The sequence below is a fragment of the Lissotriton vulgaris genome, chromosome 10, assembly GCF_964263255.1.
Source record: "Lissotriton vulgaris chromosome 10, aLisVul1.2, whole genome shotgun sequence".
Classification (NCBI taxonomy): domain Eukaryota; kingdom Metazoa; phylum Chordata; class Amphibia; order Caudata; family Salamandridae; genus Lissotriton; species Lissotriton vulgaris.
Genome location: NC_141698.1, coordinates 984,001,453 through 984,014,896, shown reverse-complemented (window position 1 = coordinate 984,014,896; position 13,444 = coordinate 984,001,453). Strand labels below are relative to the sequence as shown.

The following is a 13,444-nucleotide window of genomic DNA, read 5'->3' as shown; positions in this document are numbered from 1 at the left end:
ATCGGAACGTGGCCAGACGCCACCGTCCTTGTCCGGACGACCCCACGTTCCTGTCCACCCACCCCACCCCTGAGAGTCTGGTGATCCAGGCCTCTACCTCCCAGTCCGCATTCCCGTCGGCCCCGCCCGATCGGGAATCCAAGAGGTATGACCAATATGGCAAGAAGGTCTTCTCGTCCCTGAGTTTAGGACTGCGGTCTTGCAACACCGCTTGCCTCTTGGGCCGCTACACCCACTCTGTGTGGGATACGGTCGCGGAGCTGCTGCCAGAATGCCCCATGGAAGTGCGGGCAAAACTCGGCAAAGCTGTAGCTGAGGGCCGAGATGCAGCTACATATTCTATTCGATGTGGTCTTGATACGACCGACTCGCTAGGCAGAGTGATGTCCACGACGGTGGCGATTCGTCGCCACGCCTGGTTGAGATCCGCCAACTTCTCGGCAGATGTCCAGAATACTTTGATGGACATGCCGTTCGATGGCTGTCATCTGTTTGGTGACAAGGCGGACCACGCGCTGGAACGCTTCAAGGACTCCAGGGTCACGGCAAAGTCCTTGGGTCTCTCGACCCAGCGCCAGCAAACGGGTTCGTTTCGCTCCTTTCGTGGCCACGTAAGGGGCGCCCCCACACGTGCTGCCAGCCACGCACCGCAACAATCACTTCAACGCGGTGGCGGCCGTGGAAACCGCCGTGGAGGCGGTCGGGGTCAACGGCGGGGTCAGGCCACATCTCCCCCCGCAGCATCTGCCTCAAAATCCTCCTAGTCCGTGCTTTCAGGCCCACGTGAGGCCAGTGGGTGGCAGGGTTCGCCATCACCACGCCCGCTGGCGCACGATCACAACGGACAGGTGGGTGCTGCAAATCGTCTGAAGGGGCTACTCCCTCCCCTTCGAGACCACTCCTCCAGCCATGCCACCGCAGAACCACCGTGTGTCGGGGGACCACTTGCAACTTCTGCAGGAGGAAGTTACAGCCCTCTTGGCCAAGGGGGCCATCGAGCGCATTCCTGGGCCAGAAGTAGGACGTGGTTGCTATTCCCACTACTTTCTGGTACCCAAGAAGGACAAAGGGGGCCTACGTCCTATCTTGGACCTAAGGAACGTCAACGGCTTCCTCCGGAAGGAGAAGTTCAAGATGTTGACTTTGGCTCAGGTCTTGGCTGCCCTAGACCCGCAAGACTGGATGGTAGCGTTGGACTTGCAGGATGCGTATTTTCACATCCCCGTCCTGCCGGCCCACCTGCGTTACCTGCGGTTCACGGTAGGCCAGGAGCACTTCCAGTTTATCGTGCTCCCCTTCGGCCTTACAAGCGCCCCACGGGTGTTCACGAAGGTGTTGGCGGTGGTCGCAGCCCATCTGCGCAGGTTAGGGGTTTCAGTCTTCCCCTACCTAGACGACTGGTTGTTGAAGGCGGGCTCGCCCCAGACAGTCGTCCACCACCTCCAGATGACGCCAGACCTCTTGCACGGCCTGGGGTTCTCCATCAATGTGCCGAAATCACACCTGTGTCCCTCTCAAAAGCTCCTTTTCATCGGAGCGGTTCTGGACTCGACGCAGTTTCGGGTTTATCCTCCGGAACGGCGGATCCGGGATATTCAGGCGTTGATTCCCATCTTTCAGCCGCTATCCCGGGTTTCGGTCAGGTTGACGCTGCGGCTGCTGGGGCTGATGGCTTCCTGCATCCTTCTGGTGCATCACGCCCGGTGGCGGATGCGGGCTCTGCAGTGGGACCTGAAGTTTCAGTGGGCCCAGCATCAGGGCAACTTGTCCGACCACGTCTTGATCTCGAAGGGCACTGCGAGACAACTGCAGTGGTGGCTTACGGACTGCGATTGGGTCAGGGGCAAGTCCCTCTCCCTTCCCCAACCGGCGCACGTTGTCGTGACGGACGCGTCCCTCCAGGGCTGGGGAGGCCACTTGGGAGAGGCGGAGATCAGAGGCATCTGGTCTCCGGCGGAGTCCCGGCTCCATATAAACCTGTTGGAGCTGCGGGCGATTCGTCTAGCACTGAAGGCATTCCTCCCCTTTGTCAACGGGAGTGTAGTGCAGGTGTTCACGGACAACACCACCGCCATGTGGTACTGCAACAAACAAGGCGGGGTGGGGTCGTGGACCCTTTGCCAGGAGGCTCTGCACCTCTGGCAGTGGCTGGAACGTCAGGGCGTGACTCTGACGGTTCAACACCTGGCAGGTTCTCTGAACGCCAGGGCGGACGAACTCAGCCGTCGGTGCTCGATGGATCACGAATGGCGTCTGAACTCGGACGTGGCGCAAGGCCTCTTTCGGCAATGGGGAGAGCCTTGGTTAGATCTATTCGCCACAGAAGAGAACGCACAATGTCATCAGTTCTGCGCGTTGGAGTTTCCAAGACGGCACTCGCACGGCGACGCCTTTCGGCGCGAGTGGAGTTGCGGTCTGTTATACGCCTTTCCGCCTATACCACTTCTGCCCAGAGTGCTGAAGAAGATCAGGCGCGACCGGGCCCAAGTTATTCTTGTGGCTCCGGACTGGGCTCAAAGGTACTGGTATCCCGAGCTACTCAGCATGTCAGTCGGTCCCCCGATCCGCCTGCCCCTTCAGGAGGACCTTCTGTCGCAGCAACAGGGGACGGTCCTCCACCCGAACCTGTCCAGTCTCCACCTCCGTGCTTGGAGATTGAGCGGCGGCAGTTGAGGCCATTTGACTTGCCTCCTGAAGTCTGTAATGTAATTCTGGCAGCCAGGCGTCCCTCCACGAAATCGGTATACGCCTGTCGGTGGAACAAGTTTGTGGCATGGTGCACAGCAAAGGCTGTGGATCCTCTTTCTGCCCTTCTCTCCGAGGTTCTTCTGTTCCTTCTCTCTCTTGCCCAGCAGGGCTCTGCTCTGGGCACTATCAAGGGCTACCTTTCTGCCCTTTCAGCCTTTCTTAGGCTTCCTGATCAGCCTTCTTTGTTCAAGTCCCCAATTGTAACGAGATTCTTGAAGGGCATCACACACATGTATCCACCTGTTCCGTTTGTGATGCCTCAGTGGGACTTGAACCTGGTTCTAACCTTTTTGATGTGTGCTCCCTTTGAGCCCCTTCATTCTTGCCCTCTCCGTCTCCTGACTTTAAAGACGGCTTTCCTGGTTGCCATCACCTCTGCCAGGAGGGTGAGTGAGCTCCAGGCTCTTTCTGTCAAACCTCCTTTCTTGTCCATCCATCCTGACAAGGTGGTTCTGAGGACTAGACCTTCTTTCCTGCCCAAAGTAGTTTCTGCTTTCCATATCGGGCAGTCCATCACCCTCCCTTCCTTCTTCCCGCCTCCGCATCCTTCAAATGACGAAGAGCGGCTCCACCGTCTGGAACCAAAACGTGCGCTTTCATTTTACATGGATCGCACACGCCAGTTCCGGGTGGATGACCAACTGTTTGTTGGCTACGTGGGTGCGAAGAAGGGACGGGCGGTACACAAACGGACCATCTCTCGGTGGGTCGTTCTCTGCATCAAAGCGTGCTACTCTTTGGCTCGGAAGGAGCCTCCTGTTGGGCTGAGGGCCCATTCCACTCGGGCCACGGCGGCTACTACTGCCCTGGGCCGGGGAGTCCCCTTGCAGGACATTTGCCAAGTGGCTACGTGGGCCTCGCTGCACACATTTGCGAGGCACTACTGCCTGGACAGTCAAGTCCGGAGGGATGGCTTCTTTGGCCGTTCTGTCCTCCAGGACTTTCTGGTGTAGGAATGTATTGGTTCGCAGACCCACCACCGGGGTTGGTATTGCTGGGGTATCTATTCTAAGGTAAGGAATCTAACACTAACGTGTTTCTTTCAGATGAACGAGTTACTTACCTTCGGTAACGATATATCTGTAAGAAACATTAGTTGGTGTTAGATTCCTTACCGAACCCACCCATCCTCCCCGTTCTGCGAACTGATACCTAGGGTTAAGGACATCCCTTTCAGGGCCCTAGTTTTAAATGGCACCAGTGTTGGTTCTCTCATGGCTCTGCGTCTTCTGGCGCGGAAAAGCTGTGTACAAAGAACTGACGTCAGCGCGCGGAGGCGGCGTCTATATACTCCAGCGACGTCATCACGGCGCACGACGCCAACGACGGACGCGGAGCCGCAGGAGACGCCTGCAGACGACGCCTACCGACGCGCAAGGGTACTGCTACGCAAAAGTTTCCGGATCCAGACTGACGCCTGGGGATATTCTAAGGTAAGGAATCTAACACTAACTAATGTTTCTTACAGATATATCGTTACCGAAGGTAAGTAACTCGTTCGTTTGGAGGAATTGTACGTGTGTTTGTAGGGTTTCTGGAAAAGTGGCATCCAAGTTTTTCCTGGTTTTGGGAGTTTCCAGAAAAGATGTGCACATGCAAGTTGTATTTGTCTGATAAAACACTTGTAGAAAAAAGTTTAAAAACAAGCAAAATATCAGTTGTAGATGTTAACTAGAAGATTCAATAATGCCTATATTGCTGTTTATTTCTCTACATTTAGAAACTACTGTACCACGTAAACAATGCAAATACCAGCCATTAATCTGTGTTTTTTCTGAGGCAGAATTTAACTGTATCCCAGGTCTGATCAATCTCGGTTTGGCCCAATATTGTCAGTTGATGTACATTCTCATATAACATGGCCCAGGGTTTCGAGTAAAAGTATAATAATAATAACAGAAGTTCAAAACATCACCAGAACCATCACAGCAACGTTTCTCTCCTTTAATCACAGTCTGCGACTATGCTTTAAAAAATAAGGACGGGACACCATTCGTTGATCTTGTTCTTTTGACTGGATCCCCATATCCTATTTGTGCAACCACTTCAGAGATCAGTATAGGTCAAACTCTCCCATTCTCATTTTAATATCATATTGTTTGCAACATATCCCCAGGTGCTCATTGAAATAAGTGTATTGCACTTCAATGCCTAAAAGACTCCCAAGTAAATACAATTCCATTAATAGTTCATGCATAAAGCTCTAAATATGAACGTTTTGTCATCATAGAAACTACTATTTCATAAAATGTCAATCCTTCCTTTGCCCAAAATGCTTAATCTGTACTAAATGTAAAAATAAGTTAATCTACTTTTAATAACAACTATCCCTAAAGCACTTTGAAGGCTGCCACTGTGTAATACCACTTTTGATTTCAAGAGCATTTCTTTAAAAAATCTCTCCTCCTCATACCCATTTGATTGGATCTGTCTTACCCAGTTTGTAAAGCCAGTAGTTAGATGTAGAATTACCTTGGACTCAAACAAGTTTTTATTATGAACGGCAGTGAGTAGCCGCCAATCATCCTATCACAACGAGGAGACCCTTTACAATGTCTTGCCTTACTTGTTGGGAACGGAGGGGCTTATTTACAAGGACCTTGCCCCGCCAATGCGTCACAAATTGCGATGCATTGGCGGCGCAATCACGACTTATATACAAGGTAGTATATCTTTGAAGATGTGTCAATTTTTGGACTCCTGCGTCAAACGGAACCTGCGTCGGAAATGCCTGTGTCACATAAATATTTATATATGCAAGGTAGCATTCCATCTTAATTTCTTCTGTTAACCTGACGCATGGATATTTATGACATTTTAGCAAAGTGATGCAGCTGGGACTTGAGTGGTGCAGAGGTATGATAATGTAAAAAACCCTGTGCCTGTGAAACCCATGCGTAGGAAATGACGCATTGACATTGCTATACAAAGAGAAGCTAGACAGGACAGTGTTGCAACCACAATTACACCATGGCAGTAGTAATTTTACATCTGGGAGTTGCAAAGAGATTACAACCATGATCCACCTCACAGCAACCACCAAGCCCGCCCCCTCACCACGACGAAGGCAATGCAGGAGAAGGGAGTGAGTTTATCGCCAGCGCACAACTCTGATAGGAATCAGGGAGGATGAGGTAATTACCCATAACCGGCTGAGGAGGCAGTGCATTGTAAATCTGCAAGACCTGATTGCCCCATGGCTCCAGCCAACAGCTAAAAGGTCTACCAAAATCCTTCCACTGGTGAAGATCATGGTGGTATTACACATGCTGGCATTTGGGTCCTTCCAGATAACAACCGCCAGAGTGGTAGGAATCTCCGAGCCATCTTTCTCAACAGTCCTTTCATCCATCCTGGATACCATCATCTTTCTGACACTCCATCATCTCCTCTTCCCCAACACACATGATCTGCAAATGGAGACCAAACAAGGCTTCAATGCCATTGCTGCGTTCCTACATGTGCTTTATGCCAAGAACTGCAAACATGTGCAACTGACACCTCCTGCAGCCACATCCCACCTCTACAGGAACATGGCAAACACACTCCATAAATGTACAGGCCATCATGGACCATCGGGGCCTCTTCACCAATGTGCTGGCCAAAACCCCTGGGAGTGTGCATGATGCATACATATTCAGTCACTCCATCATTAATGACCGGTTCTAGAAAGGACTTAATGGGAATTACCTACTTGTAGGTAAGTACAACTCAAATATCTAACACACCCACTAACAGTTAGAAATTGATGATATAATAGCCATCCATGTTTCTGTTGATGCAGATTTGAACATAAGGAAGAGGGGTGTGCATCATGGTACATCTGTCATGCAAACCCACAAGTTACCAATGTCAAGATATGCAAAGCCACTATGGCTTCTGTTTAATGGTGGAAGAGTACAGAGCAATGCATGGCAGAGCCAAATGCTGTGCAGCATCAATGTGTGGAAAGGGGGATACCATGGGGGTTGTGGTGGTGTCTAGAGCCACTTCCATGGTTCATCAGGCATGTCATGTATCCCACCACCCACATCTGTAGTTTACCATGGGCATGCATGTGTCCGTTTAAGGCATGTCTCCGATGTCATTATCTACCAAGGGAGTACCAACTGCACAAATGTTAGATCCACAATCAGAAAGTTCCCACATGTAGTGGGAACACATAACATAGAGTTGACAGGAGTCTCTCCATATAGACATCACAGAAAACTACAGGGTCAACATGACAGTCAGGATGTAGAATTGTATGATGTATCAGCCCATGTTCAGCATTTGCTATAACAGGGTAATGGAAGACATATGTGTCAGCCTATCAACAACTATGGACTGCATTTCCAAACCCTTTTTACTGCCGGAATGTCACTTTTTGTGATGTTCCAGTGGCCCACAGAGCTTAGCCATATCTACATACTGCATGGCTTTTGATGGCCTTCTAGATATGGAGTGAGGCAAGTCGCTGCGTTTCCTTACACTACGACGGGGAGGCATACCATGGGTGTTTCATTGGTTGTTCCCACTTAACAACCATGGCATTTGACACATTCCCAGACCTACAGCAAGTTGTAAGCCTGGGAATGTGTCAAAAGCCTATGCCTTGGCTTCGGGGCGGCGCAAAGAGGAGATAAAACATTTCTCCTCCTTTTTTCCTCCTCCTGTGTAAGCTGAATTCTGCAGCACACATAGAAAGAGGAACTCGTCTCCTTTGATTGTAGTTGTGCAGGAAGGTGTTCCTTCCTGCACACAAACAATCATTCTGTTCTCAATGAGGCCCTGTATGACTAACACATATTGTGAAAACACTTTTAGAAATCTGTATGACAGTGTAACTACACAACACACATGGCCTGTCATGCATCAGTAACACTTTGCAAAATATTTACAGTTGTCCTATCCCTTCTCTTTCAGCTGACCAGGGATATGGGATCCAGCCGAGGGCAATGACCCCATATGCATACCCACATACTAAGCTGAAAAAGGCCTGCAACCAGGCTTTCAGCAAGACCAGGAACATTGTTGAGTGAACCTTTGAACTGCTTCGAAATGTCAGTGGGGAGATTGCTCTAGTCCCCCTCCAGTGATCTGCAAAATAATCTTAGTGTGTGACATACTACACAATATATGTGTGCGTACTAATGTACTCTGGGACAAGCACCTATAAATGCAGGACCCGAAGGAGGAGGATGCCTCGGAAACACTGCTGCAGGCAATCGCTGACAACCACTCATTATGCAACATTTCTGTACGTAGTCCACATATTTTGGAATGGCAAATGAACCAACATATCATAAAGGTTAAACATGAGTATGAATGTTGGAAACCATTACTTGCCTACGCATTTATGTCGCAATCCCAGGAAACATGTACATACAAACATTTCATCAACTAGAAGTAGCCCTCACAAATTTACAATCAGGTCAGAAGCCAGGTCTCAACACCAAAGCCTCAGAAACAATGCACTGTGAATTGTCATGTGTGGTGTTTTGCTTGCGGCTTGGGCGTTCCCACATCAATGTGTCAGTAAAAAAATACTTTTGAGCAGGAAAGGTGATACTCTAGGAGGAAAGGTGACTTTTCTGTAGTAAACGTGACTCTTTGGTATGGAAAGTCATGCATCACCCCTAAACGTGACATTTTAGTAGGAAAAGTGACTCCATAGTATGTAATGTGACTTTTTAGTAGTAAACATGACTCCTTTATATGGAAAGTCACGCATTACCACTAAATGTGACGTTTGAGTAGGAAAGGAGATTTTTTTTGTAGTAAATGTCACGCTTTGGTAGAAAAAATGATGCTTTATCACTAAATGTGATGCTTGAGTGGAAAGAATGTCGGACGGAAGCCATGCATCAAGGCCAAACCGCAAAAAACAATGCTTTGGGCATAGTGTTACTCGCAAGTTGACTTTTTCACTAACGAAGTGTCCGAAAAAAAGATGCTTCAGTAGGAAAATTTACGCATATGTGAAAAACGTGACACATGGAAATGATGCAATGGCTCAGCCATGCTACGAACCAGGAGGTGTGAAGTTTCTTTCACTTTCACTTACTGTCTTTCAGTCTGCACTGGCTGGTGGAGGTGTTTGTTGTTTGCTGAAGAGTTTGGTGTCCGTATTATGGGGCAGATTTATGAGGCCCTTGCGCCTCTTTGCGCCGCAATTGCGTCACTTTATTTGACGCAACGGCGGCGCAAACAATCCGCCCTATTTACAACGTGACACATCTAGGAGATGCATCACGTTGTAAAGCCCTGCGCCATAAGGAGGCGTTCCTGCGCAGGGGGGGGGGCGTTCCTGTGCAGGAACGCCTCCTAAAAGTGGCTGAGTGAAATCTATGAGATTTCACTCAGTCACTTTCAGGCCAATGCTGCGTCAAAACCCTGCGCCTGCTTGAAGCAGGCGTAGGTCTTGACGCAGCACTGTGAAGATGGGGCACCCCGAGCCTTGCTGGAGCTGCGTCGTGCTTGCGACGCAACTCCAGCAATGCGCCACCTTTACGGCACAGATGCGTCACGCATCTGTGCCGTTTTTGCCCCATGGTGCGCCGCATTGTAAATGCGGCGCACCATGGGTGGCGGAGCTGTGGCGCACTGTGGCGCACATTAACTGGCGCATCCCTGGGGATGCGCCAGTTAACATAAATCTGCCCCTATGAGTCTAAATTGTCACATTTGTCCAGTAATTGTAGTTTTGTGTTGTTTTGTGTAGTGTATTGTAGAGTGTTTGTCTCAATAGGGGTTAATAGTTATACCGATGGGATAAGAGCTAATGGTTTTTGTAGTTGGGGATAAGGTGGCAAGTGGGTGTAGGGAGAAGTCAGTCAGGGGCAGGCCCAAGGACCTGATGGAGGAGTAGTTTGTGGGCCTACTGTGGCTGTTGGTTAAATATTTGCCCAACATGTGTGGAAGTGGAGGCAGGGTTATCCAGAGCCACCCAACCCATGAGAGGAGGTACCAGTGGGAGAAAGATCACTTTCAAATAAGCAGAACTTTTGATATTGATCAAATATCCACCAATTGAAGTGCTGTTGGGTCGATATTGTCAGCTGAGAGTAGGATCTCCTGGATCACCTGGGGATATAGGTTGGTGGGACTATTGGTAAATACCTATATACCATGAACTTGTAGCTTTTTGGCTGTAGCAAAATACTCTTAATGGTTTTTTCTTTGGAAGAGCCAGATATGTATGTAAGTTACTATGGCATGATACGGGCTAACTCATAAACACTGAACATGACTCAGGGGCCTGTTCCAAGGAGCATTGCAACAGCCAAATGAGACCATCTATTGCAGGGGAGGCCCATAGGTGATGTGGAACCCATCCCGCACTGTACAGGTAGCATTGTCACCCAGCCTGCTAGGTCATTGCTGATTATGAACTGTGTGGGCCACCCGTCATGTATGTTGCTGGGGGCGCACTCACACGTCATCAGGCCACAGGCTGGATAGGGTTTTTATGCTCCCCCACAAAAATGGTCACACTTCCGTTATTAATTTACAGTGCACTGGTCACATGTAAGGAGTTAAGTGAAGGAGGCAAACAAGCAGGGTTATTGCATCGTATGGGTAATTAATATTTTGAAACATTTGTTTAAAATCAAAAATATATCTTTAAAACATATTTAAAACAAGATAAACACACACAAGTACAGCAGTAAATATCATTAAAACCCATATACCGGATTCAGTTAAGGAGCTGGAATCACAAAGGGGACATTCACAGCCAAGGTTTGTATGGATTTTAACACTTTGCTTCAAATTATCCATGCTGCGTACAATAATTTGGAGACAACCACCATCACAATCGAGGTGGTGTCACTTTTGCATATTCTATATGCCTTTCCTCTCGTTAATAAATGTAAAGATCTGCACATTGGAACAATCCATTTGGACCATGGTTTCGCAAAGAGGGGACAAAAGAACAGCACATGTTCGTTACTTTCGCTGCTAGCTTGGCAGCATGGACAACAGTCAGATTCCTGGTTCGCCTTCCTCTACTTAACAGTAAAGGCTGCTACAGGTAAACACCCATATCTAAATTGTGGGAATAGAGTTTGTGCCCCAGCGTCTAAAATCCAGGAACTCCTTGCCCTCATACATAGATCTGGGGACCCACAGGGGTTTGCACTCCTTGCTTGACCTTAAGATGGATGCCAGGGGACTCTTTTCACCACGAGGAGCTCTGAACCTGGAGTCTGTCCCTTCCTCACCTCTCCTCTCATCATCTTCGTCCCAGTGGCCAGCAGGAGAACTTTGCTGAAGGCTCTCCCCAGTAACACCAGAACCGATGTCTCTCCTGACCTTAGTTCCCTCCTCCGCCTCCTCCCTACCCCTACCCCGCTCGAGTCTTGACTTTGGATCACCCGCGATCCACTGCTGATGATGTCACATATTACATCATTCATGACATGATCAGTGACAGTGATTGCGGGTGCGCGAGTTATACTTAGTACAACTAACTATAACAGAGGAATTTCAATGGTTTTGTACAAGTGAAACGTCCAGCTAACTATAACACCCCTAAAGCCTATGTTTTTTTCAGTGAATTTCTAATTCACTAACTATAACGTCTGAAACCTATGTTTTTTTAGGGAATATATATATATATATATATATATATATATATATATATATATATATATATATATAGTATATATATATATATAGTCAACACACTTTTCCAAACAAAAGTAGTTGACGCCGTGTCTGTGCTCAAAATTAATTTAATGCCAGCTGAAAATGCTAGACGCGTTTCGCCTGTCATGCAGGCTTGTTCACTAGTCCTGCAGGACAGGCGAAATGAGTCTAGCATTTTCTGCTGGCATTAAATAAATTTTGCGCACAGATACGGCGTCAACTATTTTTGTTTGGAAAAGTGTGGTAGGGGATTCTTTCCCTCGAAAGACCAAGAAGGACAACAAGAAGAAGCAAGCGGCAAAAGCGGAAGATACAACTTGAGGAACCGCACAGTGATAAGGAAATGAAGTCGTTGGCTGTGAGGCAGGAGCACAGAGCGAATGTACGCTTATATGTCCACAGGGGAGACAACTCGCAGGCGTACCAGGGAGACGGAAGGCACGGCACCAGAGAGGGATGACAGCCACGAGGCATCCACAAGTGCAGAGAATGTCACAGAGGACACCGGTGCACCAACAACGCAGCCACCATCCCAAGACCTTGAGATTTCTCCACATCTGCAGGCGTCCCCAGAACGTTCAGGATCCCCTCTGCCTCTGTCCTCACCTGAACTGCCTGCGTCACTGCCTCTAACAACACCTGCATCACAAAAGAGCAAGAGGCATGTAGTTGCCCCACTAGTCCCAATGGAGTCATCAGCAGGTGACATGGAGGGGGATGACACTCAAACCTTGGCTGGGGAAGGAAGCCCTGCCACACAGCAGTCCAGTGCAGAGGGTGCCCGTACAGGTAGCAGACGCGGCAGTCCCAGAGATAGCAGTGTTGCAGCACATGTGGAGGGTCCCAGTGTCGTCCGTGGGCTGGAGGGTAGCATGGTCAAGATTCAAAGGATGCAGGGGAAGGCCATCCAGTCTTTGCATTGCCAGATGAGGAACCTGAACACAAATATGGAAGACATAGGGAAGGGCATCAGAGAACTGGTTGATGTGAACAAGGAGATGTCTGCAGGGATGAGGGACATGACACAATCGGTGCAGCTTCTGTGCAGTAAACTGGACCAGGACATGTTAGCAAGGCGCAAGGAGAGGCAGCATGTGCAGCAACAAAGTAAGGCAATGAACCGCCTGGCCACAGCCACTTCCCTGCTATACAGACGATGCATCAACATGCAGGAGGGACTCACACACAACAACAATGAGGTGTCTAGGGGCGTTGCTAGGATGACCAGTGCTGTAGAGGTGCTGATTAATGCACAGACAGCACACACTGCTGCTCTGGATGTACCGGAAAGTGAGGAAAGCACCAGTAGGAGCAGCATGACAAGCCCCCTTGTTGTTGAGACACAGAGGAGCAGCAGGCACCATGGTGAGCCAACAGCCCAAACACACAGTGAAGAGAGCCAGCCACTTACATCTGGCACTGGTAGGCGTGGGCGGAAATGACTTGTACAGTAAATGGTGAAGTGACCCAGGACTACCATTATTAAATGGATTAAATTTGTGTTGCACATTTGTGCTTTTGAGTACATGTGTAGTGCCAAATATTAAACTACGTTGGGTGCATAATCTACCTGTCTGTGTCTCTTCACTTACTTAAAAGTAATTGCGTGTGATCTCTGCCCGTCTGTGTCTGCCATCTGTTAGTGTCGCAACTCCTGCTGTGTTGGGTTCAGGCAGTGCATGTTCAGCATCAAGGTCCTCATAGTCGCTCAATTCCACCTCAGTGCCCTCCTTAGTAGCAAGGTTGTGCAACATTGCACAAGTTGCAATCATCTTACAGCAGATGATTGGTGAGTACTGCCATGCCCCTCCCCTTTTGTAGAGGCAGCGGAACCTGCTTTTTAACAGCCCAAAGGTGCACTCCACAATGTTCCTAGTAGACTTGTGTGCCACGTTGTATTGTCTCTGGCTGGGGGTTGAAGGGTTGAGGTAGGGTGTCAGGATGAAAGAGCCGACGGCATATACACTATCCCCTATTTTAAAATGAGAAAGCCATTACTCACATGCACACATACATCTGCAATATGTATCAAGGGAGTGTCACACAGTGTTTTACCTAGCAGGTA

The 13,444-nt window shown here is 48.9% G+C and overlaps 1 protein-coding gene across 1 annotated transcript; it reads left to right on the top strand.

Moving 5' to 3' along the window:
• The first annotated feature begins 11,771 nt into the window (after window positions 1-11,771).
• Window positions 11,772-12,821, top strand: LOC147689107 (uncharacterized). Its single transcript, XM_086939867.1, has one exon. It carries the CDS (start codon window positions 11,772-11,774, stop codon window positions 12,819-12,821), a length of 1,050 nt encoding a protein of 349 aa, XP_086795993.1.
• Window positions 12,822-13,444: the final 623 nt, after the last annotated feature.

Bases quoted from the DNA above. Each gene is read 5' to 3' on its own strand.
- LOC147689107 (XM_086939867.1), top strand. From the start codon at position 11,772: ATGTCCACAGGGGAGACAACTCGCAGGCGTACCAGGGAGACGGAAGGC.